This window comes from Pezoporus occidentalis, unplaced genomic scaffold (assembly GCF_034315485.1).
Source record: "Pezoporus occidentalis ecotype Australia unplaced genomic scaffold, CSIRO_AGI_Poc_V1 ctg28, whole genome shotgun sequence".
NCBI classification, from domain to species: domain Eukaryota; kingdom Metazoa; phylum Chordata; class Aves; order Psittaciformes; family Psittacidae; genus Pezoporus; species Pezoporus occidentalis.
The window spans coordinates 4,348,219-4,360,504 of NW_026914718.1; the positions used below are offsets into that span (position 1 = coordinate 4,348,219).

At 40.0% G+C, this 12,286-nt stretch overlaps 1 protein-coding gene across 9 annotated transcripts in view; it reads right to left on the bottom strand.

The window, feature by feature from the left end:
- HECW1 (HECT, C2 and WW domain containing E3 ubiquitin protein ligase 1) overlaps positions 1-12,286 on the bottom strand; it is a 253,865-nt gene that overhangs the window by 91,454 nt on the left and 150,125 nt on the right. For 7 of the 9 annotated variants that reach the window (XR_009966068.1, XM_062625356.1, XM_062625355.1 and 4 more), the window contains one exon: positions 7,360-7,438. Coding sequence is in view for 8 of the 9 variants with exons in the window: in XM_062625356.1 (XP_062481340.1) it covers positions 7,360-7,438 (79 nt within the window). In the remaining variant the exon portion in view is untranslated. The remainder of the gene's footprint in view (positions 1-7,359; positions 7,439-12,286) is intronic. The other 2 variants (XM_062625357.1, XM_062625353.1) reach the window with 1 other exon arrangement.

The window sequence follows — 12,286 nt, forward strand, 5'->3', positions numbered from 1 at the left end:
ACTGCTTCTTGTGAGGTAACATAAAGCCAAACCAGGATGATCTTCTAATTTACGATTTACAAATGATTATATAATGAAATTGCAAGTTTTACAACCTGATTTTGCAGCATGAGCTGGCTTCTAAATAGGATTCATGCAACTTAAATTAAGTGATCTGCTGATTTTGCTAAGGAGCTAAGCACTTGCTCAGCCTGACTCAAGTGGCAGGACTCCTCTGAAAAAGAGATCCATTCATTTAATCACACAGACATGGCATTCAGTACCCAATGTATGTCACTTGCCCTAAATACCTCTTTTATCTTTCTACAAATCTTAGCTTTTAGACCACTTTTTCTACAGGAGAGGCAATCTTATATTTTTCCCCACTTTAAAGCATTTCCTTCCCTCATGGGTTAACTTTACCTGTAGTAACTTAGTAAAACACTTGTATATAATGTTCAGATTCTAAGCAGGGCTTTATAGCTGCAGAACTCCCAAGGAACATGAGTTGTGAAGACAAAGAATCCCCAGGCACTGATTTCAAAGTTTACTCATTGTGTTCTGAAGACAGACATAAAGTCCATTACGATGTGTCCCTGTGAAGCCAATGAAACACAAACCAATCTACAAGTATATCATTAATTCTGGCTCAACAGCTACGAATGAAAGCCTCTGACCTTATTCCAGATGCATTTTCTTTGGAATATATAAGCACTTACTCCTATTAGCAAGTTCAGTAGCTGATTTATTTTCCACCACTTTCTGCATGGATGTTCTCCTCTGTTTAAAGCTTTATTTCACATAGGGCTATACGCACTAAACTGCATTCTCTTGTTGTTCTGAAGAGATAAAGTAAGATAGTTTCCAAAGCTGCCTAGATATATTACATAAACATTCAATTTAAACACATATTTTTTTTCTTCTAGGCAGGTCTTGAAAACATTAATTTTCACAGTTTTTAATTGTCTTCTGATTCAAAACCCAATTATTCTGGCAGATTGCAGGAGGCTGTGTAAAACCCTCCAGGCAGATATTTTGGATGAATCTAAAAATCATACATATTCCACACCAATACCAGTATTTTCTTCCCAGAAAACAGCTGCATCAAGAACAGGGATAAGGTTCACCCAGTTGTATTTTGCTTCCTTAACATACGGTAATAGCCAACACAACAAATGGTTCAGTTTTGTTCTGGTTGGTTTTAATCATCTATTCCAGCACAGAATTCATGTTGCACATATTCCAAAGCTGTTGGACAGATGGTCCTGAACCAGACTGTATTTTAAGAATCTCATTGTTGTGACATTCTCTAACAATTACCAAAAAATAGACGCTATCACTACTAATAGCCTATTTCAAAATACTTTGCTGACTGTAATGTACTGCCGTGATCCTAGAAATACTCTTCCACAAAGAAAATTATCTGGTTCCAACTGACAACACTGATTATTTTTTTTCTCTGAGTGTATAATCTCTGTGTAACCAGCACGTATCTCATCTATCAGCCCTGCTGAAATCCTATATGGCAAACTCTTTTGCTTTGGAAGTTATACTGTTAGAAATGAATTCCAGAAATAGAAACTAAAAATTGCAAAGGCAGTATGAATGACAAGATGCAGCGTTGTAATAGTGTCAGGCTGCTAACATATGAGAGTAAAGACCTCTGGGATCTTATTTTCTTTCACTCTGATGTTTCCTCAAATGAATCTGAAACTGAAATATTTATTGCTGCATATGCTTCTGATTTTTTTTTCCCTTCAAAGAAAGACCATACTATCTTTGGGTATCACTGTGAAAAGAAATGGGCTATTGAGACAGAAAAGAATACCTAGTACTCAATCGTGTACACTTATGTACCATAAAGAACATACATATTATGATGACCTACCAGCCTCTTTCCAGTTATGGGAATTAAGCACAGCCCTGAAAGTGAAGATACTCCTGTGCTTAGTTAGGAGTCTAATTCTTGTACTTGGATGAGACAAAAAAAAGTTAGCTAAGCACACAACAGGAAATTTTGTGTAATTTTCTTGCTTTAGTTGCATAATAGAATAGATTTTGTAAAACTGGCAGTTAGAAACTTCAATTTTTAATGTCTAAGCACACACAGGGATAGCAGGAATAGCTTTTGCAAGGAAAAATACGACAGTTGTACTTACATATCTCCCTGAAAATTCTCAGCACCATGAAAAACAGAGCACCAAGATCACAAAAGCTCTGAATAAAGTTAGATGGGCATCTGCAGATACCTGGAAGCCATTCATTTAATCTGAAGTGAAACCTACAGATGCTGTAACTTGTAACCAACAGCTCAGGTACTCTCTTACCACTGCTGTGTAACATCGCAATAGAAGAATCCCAGCTATTGCTTCCAGTAAAAGGCTCTGAAGATACTAAATACTTAACTAATGGTTTGAGGTTAGCTGAATTTAAATCTTTGCTGAAACCAATGAATTCAGAAGGCTTGGATGTGTCTTGCTGTACACTGTAGTTTTTATAGAGTAGTTCTTGGAGGCATACGAGGAAATGTTACCAGCATAACTCATTTATGCTTTGCAAAGGTGCATTTTCATCCAATCTCTTAAAAAAAGTTATTAATATACCCTATGTCAGCTTCCCACTTACTCATAAATCACACTTTGGCATGCAAGAGGTTATATACATCTAACAGTTTAACAATGTCATGCCATCCCTCTTGAAAAACAACAGAAGGAAGGAATTTAGGCAGAGACACAGCAACCACAGACTCCTTCACTGCTGCAGACTTTCAGTAATTGTAAGTACATGCATCCTAATCCAGCTAGGCACACTTCGTTGTAGAAAAATGGCTTATACTAACCTCTACATGCTGATGTCCCCAAGTGAATTATGAATTTGTTCAATTTTAGGGCTTCCCTTCCTTACAGGCTGGTCTCAGAGTGTCCCGATGAGACCCAAGGAACCTTTGTTCTAGATCACTTGCATGCACGTAGCCTCTGCCCCTAAGACGGGGCATAGACTTCCCTGTCTGCCTTGTAAAGGATCATTCTGCAAACCCATTTTCCATGCAGCACAGAAACTTTGAGGCACTGATGACTGGATAGTGATGGAGACCCTATTTTTGTGGCAATCTGGAAACTAGCGTATATTTACTGGCAAAACATGGAACCAGGTGAGAATATCAACTGCAGCAGACACAGCTAGAATACATCTGTGTTTTACTATGTTTGATTTTGCTTCAATACAAGTGATTAGACTTTCAGTAGTAAGCTAAAGTTGTTAGAAGCTGTTCTCCACAGAAATAAGAACCTTTTGCCAACAGCTGTGGAGGAACTTTCCTAGAAAGGCTATTTTGTGCAGTTTATAAATGTGTCTCAAGAAGACTGAGTCCGCCTCACCTCTTGATGGTGCATATTTTGGATTAGGATGCATGTACTTAAAATTACTGAAATCTGCAGCAGTGAAAGAGTCTGTGGTTGCTGTGTCTCCACCTGAATTCCTTCCTTCTGTTGTTTTTCATGAGAGCTAGCCTGACACTGTTGAACTGTTAGATGTATATAACTTTTTCTCAACAGCTAATGTGAACAGCTTAACACAGCAAGGGGGAGGTTTTACCACTGCAAGCAATTAACCACTGGAGCAAAGTACCATCTCTTGATATCCTCAGACTTCATGCTTCTGTGAGATATATCTGAGCCAAACTCACATAAAGCTCCACCCCATGGAGCAAGGTGTTATACAGCAAAATGGAGCAGTTGGATTCAAAGCCTTTTGAGGCCTTTAAAACTGTTAATCTAGACCACTGCAGTACTTTGTAGGTGCACTAGAGATGGCATGGTCACCTCACCTTTGCACAAGCTCTGATGGGTAAGAAAAAGGCTAGTGATTAGAAACTCCAGTTTTTAATACATCTGGGCAAGTTAGCTTGAGTGGGAAAGGCAGAAGAAGAGGCAGGTTTATAGCAATATTAAACAAGATTTAGTGCCTACAACTCCTGTTACAAAGTCAGGCATCAGGACTGTAAAAAATGGTTGGAAGATAAAATGTGTTATATAACTGCATTCTGATCAAGCATTTCTTGGTAACTACTATTGTCAAAGTGACCCTTAACAGACCTAACGCTATCTTCAGTTGTGATTCATACTCTGACTTCTATAAACTGACAACTGATGTTACCTGAATGCCTGGTCTGAATCACAGAATGGTTTGGGTTGGAAAGGACCTTAAGATCATTTAGCTCCAACCCCCTGCCATGGGCAGGGACACCTCACACTAAACCATGTCATCCAAGACTCCATCCAACCTGGCCTTGAACACTGCCAGGGATAAAGCATTCACAACTTCCCTGGACAACCTATTCCAGTGCCTCACCACAGCAACACAAAAATAACTCACATTTCTCATAGAGGTGTGATGAGGATAAACACCTGAATGTTTGTGAAGTATTCAGATCTTCTGGTCATTTATTCCACAAGAACACTTGCAAATAAAGAGTATGCAAACACATGAGATAGGTGAAATATTAAAGCTTGAAAAAATGTTATCTGATGCAACATACAGCTAGCAGGCATATCATGCAAACCTCATGATAACACTTTCTAAATATACCATCCAACAGAACGGTTTCAGGGGCTTTCAGTGAATGCGTTACACTGCTGCTAAACCATGAGCCTTCAGTGAGGTGGTTGATGCATCTTGGGAAGCTTAGCATATTTCTTCTTTCTGTGCTTCATGTATGAGAGCTCTGACACTTCCAGCTGTCTTATCAGAAGTGTGACATTCACTGGTAACAGCAGAAAACTCATGTTGGAAAGTAAATGCTAAGTGACTGCATAGCTTTCCTTAAAGACAGTATTTAATCTAGCTAGATCAGGTTTACAAGATTTCTCTTGGTATTTTTAATAACAAAAGCTGTAACAATAGTCATCATATAAACAATTAAGAGGCTTAATCATAGGAAGTTATCTTCTTTGAGAACCTATTAATCTGAACTAACCTTTCACAGGACCAACTTCCAGTCTCCAAAGAAGCAAACACTTAGAAAAAAAAACTCCTACTGACCAAATGCAAACTATCAGCTATTTCTCTTCTCAAGAGGTTATCCATCTCCTTTTCCCTTCAAACATCAGTTTATACTTTTGTCTTTGCTTGACATTTTAATCTTTTCTCAGGCAAAATTTCCACTGAAAACAGTTGGATTTTGTCCAACCAAATACTCAATAAAACTACAGAAAGAATAAAACACTCTGTTACCAAAGAAACTGTTTCTGCACAGTTCACATTATCACAGGGCCTCACTGGAGTGCCTAGGCAGCAGAGCAAGCCACACAAGTCTGCTGAAACAGACTGATGTTGTTCAGCATTTCTTGGGATTTGTTCCACTTCAAGATTTTTCTCTCCAATTCTAATAACTTATTCTTTTTTAAAACTGCTATGGTAGAAGGCATAGCTCTTCTCACATTATTCAGATGACAAACTGTATAGGGCACAATGGCTCTGTGGTAGTGCCGCCCCTAATGCAATGGTCCCCACTCAGACTAATGGGCTTGAACTTCCCCTCCCCCCCCCCCCCCTTAATTGCAACTAAATCAATCATAATTTGGAAACTTAACTTCTAAGTAATGAGACTGAAGGTGATAGTATACTAAAATATAGATACTGAAATGGAGAAGTCTATATGAGCTGACAATGACAATATAGAGGTTATTGCTGTGACAGCAGTGCAAGCACAAAGCAATCCCAGTTCACTCTGATGCCTCTGGAAGGCCTGGCTTGATTTACTTTTTATTAGCTAGCATAACAGATAAAGGAATAGCAATAATTTTACTTTGAGAGAGACACAACTTTTTTTTTGCTGTTGTATTGATTAAGTAAGAAGGTAATAAATAAATCCTTGTGATGTGTTAATCTGTTCATTTCCGAAAGACTGAAATTGAGCCATCTTCGTAGCAAAGATTGTTGATAAAATAACTGTTAGCTCAAGGCCTTTCAAATACCTGGCTGTGATGATGCTGTTAATATGGATGTGACAGAAATGTAAATGAATTGCTACTGAACCATTACAATACGATATCCCAAATGTATTTCAAGGTATAGTCTTTGTATACTTTGAATTAAGCTGTAAATTATATAGTTTAGTTAATAAAAGGGCCCACTGAGACAACATTATTTAGCAGTCTCACAGATTACGACTCTTAGTATCTCTTGGTCTACTAGGCCAAAGAACCTGAGAGAATAAAAAATGCTACTAATTGGAGCAATATTTCTAGATAATATTATTTTAGAACAGGAAAAAAATCAACTCTACTCCTTTATTTCTGCTGAACTAAACCTGTGGGTTTATCAAATTGAATAACTGGGTGGATGCCCAGTGTCCAACCTGGAAAATATACGTGTTAAAAGAGCCCCATCTAAAGTCAGTCCAACTTGCCTAGAGCATAAATAGCCTCTCAAGAACCACACTGGATATCTAGTTTGGAAAAGCACTGACTTGCACTCTTAATATTGAAGAGATATGGAAGACTTTAACACAGCTTGGAGGGAAACTTGAAATAAATCACATGGCCAAACCAATCACGTAATGGGATGCTGGCCAGATGGAGAATTTTAAACAGAAAGGCCTAAGTCTGTAAAAACTCTGAACAAGGGTAACTGTTTTCTCCTCTGTACTACTTCCCCAAAGAATTTCCAAGTCATGTTCAGCATATTTCTGTTTGTTTTCCAGGAGCTAAACCCCATGGGAATGAAGTAGCAAGCATAAGACTTCAAAACGAGAACCTTGCTCACAACTACTCTCTTTTGACAAACTTATTTTTTCTACAGAAGTGGTTTACAAATTGTTTTTACCAAAGCCAAATCAAATGGTCCATAACTGCTTCATGGAACCATAGTAAGCCCTTAAAACCTGCAGTGATATGCCAAGTAATGGGCTAAGCATTCTTCAGAAAATTTAGAGGAGAGCAGTCCTCTGGCTCAGGAAGTCTGAGAGTCACTTCTGAGCAATACAGACAAGCTTGTGCACCTTGGCACATGGATCTGCCTCAGGTCCAGGCCAAGACAGTGGAACAAACTACTCACAACCCCATTTTGCTCTATAAGTAAACCATATGGCTTTGATCTCGTTTTCCCTACATGTATGGCACCACATTTAATTGTAAACAGGAAAACCTAATGTGGCCCCCAAACTCTACTTCAACAAGACACTTCAACACATAACTCTCATTGCAGGAAGACACGTGACAACAATCACAATTCTCTGTCTCAGCTTCACTTCTAGAGCAACAGGGAGAAATCCATGCATAAATACATACATATACATAGATACACATGTACATGAAAAGCTTTAGTAACTGCAGTTTACCACTCTCTGGGCTTAGAACTTGCACTTCAGCTGTAACTTACCTGACAACGAAAAACTTATCAGTCTCCGACTTCCTTGCCCCTGGATTGAATCTTCATTGGTGATGCTTTTAAAAATCTGCTGGAAGAAAAATTGTGGTGAGAGTGTGTATTCTCCAGTAACTCTTGAACAGACAAATGGCTTAGTAACTGCCTTTTTAAAAGAGTCTTAGTTTTACAGCTAAGAATCAATTAGATGACCACTAATCAACCTCTAGAAACAACTTCTGTCTTTATAATACCTTATTACTGCCATAGAAAAGCTTGTTCCAGAAAGTTTATTATATACAAGTGAGAAAGATTTCCTAAAGTTTACTAATACTGTGTGCAAAAGCATTGAGGGCAATGGGGGGGGGGGGGGGGGGGGGGGGGGAATCAACAGATGACCTTTTGAACTCCAGAGTTTAGTTCCAATGTCAGTCTCTGGCTCAACAAGTTTATTAGTGGGTTTCTGTTGTTGGGACCCAAGCTACCTTCTGGCTGTGATCAGAACTGGGAAGCCTTCAAGTCAGTGTCTGGGGCATCAGCAGAAAGCCACCATCAGCAGAACGCCACCATCAGTAGTTTTCACCACTGTCTCCTTCAACAGAACAGAGGAGATGCTATTGGGAGTCAGGCTTCAAGTTCAGAAGGGAGATGGTGCTACTACTGCTACTACTTCCAACTGACTTTGGAGTCAAACCAAGTGGTGCTCTGCACCCAGAAAGCTGCAGCTTCTCACCACTCTTGTCATTTGGCTTTCAGTGAAGTTCCAATTTCTGCCAGGAAACAGTAACTGAAGTCCCACTCAGCTGTGACTCACTGCTCAGTATATTAAATATTGTGTATTCAAGCTTAACTTAGAAAACAAGCTGCTCTTTGCCCCCAGAGAGCACAAAACCTGGGCAAGGGGGCACTATAGCCCAGCTAGCAGGGACTAAACAACACGCACAGCTGGCAGGTAAAGGCACAGATAAGGCCTAGATCATAGGTTGGATTTAAACACCATTATAAAAAAGTGGGCTCTGTTAGACTTGACTGTCATAATCATTTTGTTCCTCACAGACTATTTAAACAGGAAAAAGGATAGCGAGTAGAGTGGGACTATGAGCAAACTCCAATAGAAACATCCCTATTGGATCACAGCCAATTAGCTGCAATTGCACTTTTGGCCTTCTCAGCTAAGCAGGTTTCAATTTACTCACTGACACCACCACTGATTTCTGGATAGAGACATGTTTAAACCAAGATATTGTATGTGACTAGGAGAGTTTGATGAGAAGAGCTCAGTAATCTTTACCAGCCCAAGGTGTGATCGCGCCAAGAAAAGACATTTCCTTGTCAAGATCTATTTTTCCTATTATGTCACTGCCTGACATTTATTACACATTATCCTTTAATGCTTGTTACTAATGGTCTTCTCAGGATTTTGTCCAGGACAGTAACCGGGTCAACCGACCTAGATATGTGTACATTTGCAAAATGTTCTTTTTCTCAGTCCTTAAATGCTTCTCTGGGGGTTTAGATCTGCCATGAAGCAGTATGAATAGTTTAACAGTCTCTGCTTTGAACAGACTGGGGTGGATCTGATGGAGCCCAGCCCGTTCCAAACTTTAAAGTACGTTGCTATTAAATGACCCTTTCAGGGGCCACGGCTACATCAGTAGACTGCACCGAGACACTAGGGTATTGCCACAAATCCCGATAGAGACAAAGCATCACCAAAACAGCCAAACCTATACTGGCCAAGCTTGGCATTATACAAAGAGAGTAATCACACATTCAGCCCTATAACAACAACAAAGGATCCATCTATTTTGTGAAGCATTGTTCCATGCTCCTTGTCCTCCGTGGTCCAGTGGCACTGGTCTGCCACTCTTCCCACATGTATGCTGCACCTTCTCATTCACAACACAGATCCTCAGGCACAGCAGGGCATGTGCCAGAGGGGGGTCAAGAGCAGGCAGATATCAATATGTCAAAGGATGCAACAATTATGCATGGACACACTCAGTGAAGGTTATTAGGAAGGTCAGGAAAGTGATTATATTTTAATACTGGCATTCAGAGTCAGAAGGAACGGAGGGGCAGGAAGGGAGAAAAATCTCCCAACAAAGTCTCCCAACAAAAGCCTGATTTTCTGAAAATAAAAAAGCTATTTGCTGCAGTTTGGTTTCACTAATGCAATACCAGACTGTCCCCGGTAGTGAGGACAAGGTTAACAGCACTTAATGCAGGGCAGGACAAATGAGGATGCGTGGTCACCAATACTTGCCAGCCGCCACGCCAACTGGGATTCACAGTGTTCTGAGGACTGCGATGGGGAAGTGCACAAGCTCTTCCTGCTTGCCATTTATCATGAAAGAAATCCAGACTGATTTTAGTGGCTACAATATAATTACATAGAGAGTTTTGTCACTGTAAGTAAGCCTTGAATTCAGTCACTGGGAGATAAAACCCCTCTATCTTCTCAACTGCCTCTTAAAATAGAGCTGACAGAAAGACAACATTGATCTTCTCACTTGACATCCTATGGACTTGAAGTCCTTGGTAGGAAAAGGAACAAACGTGATTTTCCCTCAATAACTTTGGTGCTCCTTTATGCCCTTGAAGTGAGAGCTCAGTCTGAATTAGTTTGTATTTTCAGCTTATAATGTCATGTTTGCACATTGTGCAACCCAGCCTTATTATTTTACAAGTCCTGCTGATAAGAAACAGGATGAAAATGCTCTTATTACATGCTTCTATCCTATCCAGACATGAAGACATAGGATGGGAGCTGCAACTTCAAGCCTAGCTGAGTCTCTCAGAAAACCAAAGGCTTCCTGAAGCAGCAAACCTCCTTTTGCTTTCCTTGCCTGTATCCACACCTGGTGTCATGGCCACTGATGGGAGCACATGTACTCAAGCAGTTAGAGATGCATGAGCACTTCCTTTAAAATATTCTCCAGTAAACACACATTGTAAAATCTTCTGGTCTGCTCACAGTTCCCCAAACACAGAAACATGGCAAAAGACAATGCCAGAGCCTGTGATGGCTACCTGTGAAACACGGGGAGGTACTTGAGGCCAGATCCAAGCCTCTCGGGACTTGCTGAGCTCAGGAAAAGGTTCATGTTTGGTAGCACGTTTCATTTTTTCAGTAGAGAGAAAAAAGAAGAGAGGAGACGACTGAAAGCTAAAAGTAATGTCTTGTCCTAGTATCACTTTTCCTTGTGAGTAGCTCCTGCAAATGCTAGAGGGAAGTTATGTGACCCTGAATGAGAAAGAAGGCAACTTCACACTAGCAAATGGAGCCCTTGAGACTTGCTTCCTCTTTAGCCATGGCATGTGTTATAAAACATCAAAAAAACTTGAGAAACCCCAGAGCACTACAGTCCACCAGCTACGGCTCAGGCAAAATTCCAAGTGCATCACCAAAAATTTGTCTAAGCAGAAGCTAAGAAACAGAAGCTCTCACAGCTAATTAAAAATATCTTCCCAAAACACCTCTACCTTTCACCCATCTGCATGGAACAGTAACAAGGACAATACTCTTGCTCCTGGATGTAAACTGCTTACAGTGTACACCTGGTGTACCCCTACTAAGCCTCCATGTACCATGTACCTCTAGGTTAAGATGAGGCAAATACTTCTGGACATATGTACAGTGTGAAGTAGGTCTGGAAGAAGCTGTGACCATGTTTGCCTGGTGTTGCACTTAGAAAATCTGCTTTTGGGTACCACATTGACCAGTAATAGTGCAGTATGCTGATAAAACATGCTTTGCACCACTAAATCCCTTTAGCATGCTTGTATATTGTGCAGCCCAACTTCGCTGATTTAAAAGTCCTGCTGATACGAAGCAGGATTAATATGGTTTTATTACATGGTCTACCATTGGTAGACATGCACAACTGACAAATACAAGCCCTTACTCCTTTTCCTACGCACAGCACAGAAAAACACTGTCATGCCTCAGTCTTTATGCTCTGTATCAGTAGCTTCTGCTGCAAAAGAATGGTAACATTTAATGATCATAACTGATAAAAACTATCTCACATAGGCCAGGATTTCTTATGTTTAAACCAGAGGAAACTGCAATTATATTAAATCCAACACTGCACTGTTTGGAGTTGTTGCCTTTATATGGTGAATATCATGGATGTGGCCTAATGGCTCAATCCAATCAAGTTCCAATTTCAGAAGGTGCTAATTAAAACCTAGAATATTTTACACTGACAGTACAGATTATAACTACAGTAATAGTTAATGCAGATTAATCAGGTACTGTAAACTGGCAAAGCTCTAGCCTGGACCATACTATCTATTCACAAGAGCTTCTTTTTAAAATAACATACCTAAGAACATATGAAAGTATTCCGATAGACCCTCACTTCTAAGCAGTACTATCCAAATCTGTATGCATGATTGAAGTCTAAGTAAAAGAACACTAGAAACTACAACAGTGAAGCAACAAAGTATTTTCTGTTTGTATACAGTAGCTCTGAGAATGAAAAGCAGTAGATGACAGCACTGTGAAAAGGGAAGGCTGTAACCTGTGCTTGATTCAAATCACAAGTGAAAAATAGCATCAACTCAGCCCCCAATTGTGCTTCAGCAAACAGAAAAAGTATTGCTAGATGTGTCAGAGGTAAATATGCGGTGTTACAGAGCTGGAGGAATAGACAGGCTGTTTAGTAACTGCCTGTACCATGCTTGCTTCAAGCTCCAGTTATCTGTTCTCTGCTTTTCAAGAGCACTACACCTGCCTGCAGATTTAAAGCAAACTAAACAAGGTTAACAGCCTGAATTCAATGGTCAGGAGCAAAACAAGCAGCTGATGCTTTGGCCCTGTCTCCTTCCATCTGTTTGTATCCCTTAGCTCATCTGAGATGTAAGACAGGTCCAAAACTGCCCAGCACAACGCAGGATACCAGTTTTCACTCTGCATGGCTTTGCTGATGTCAGT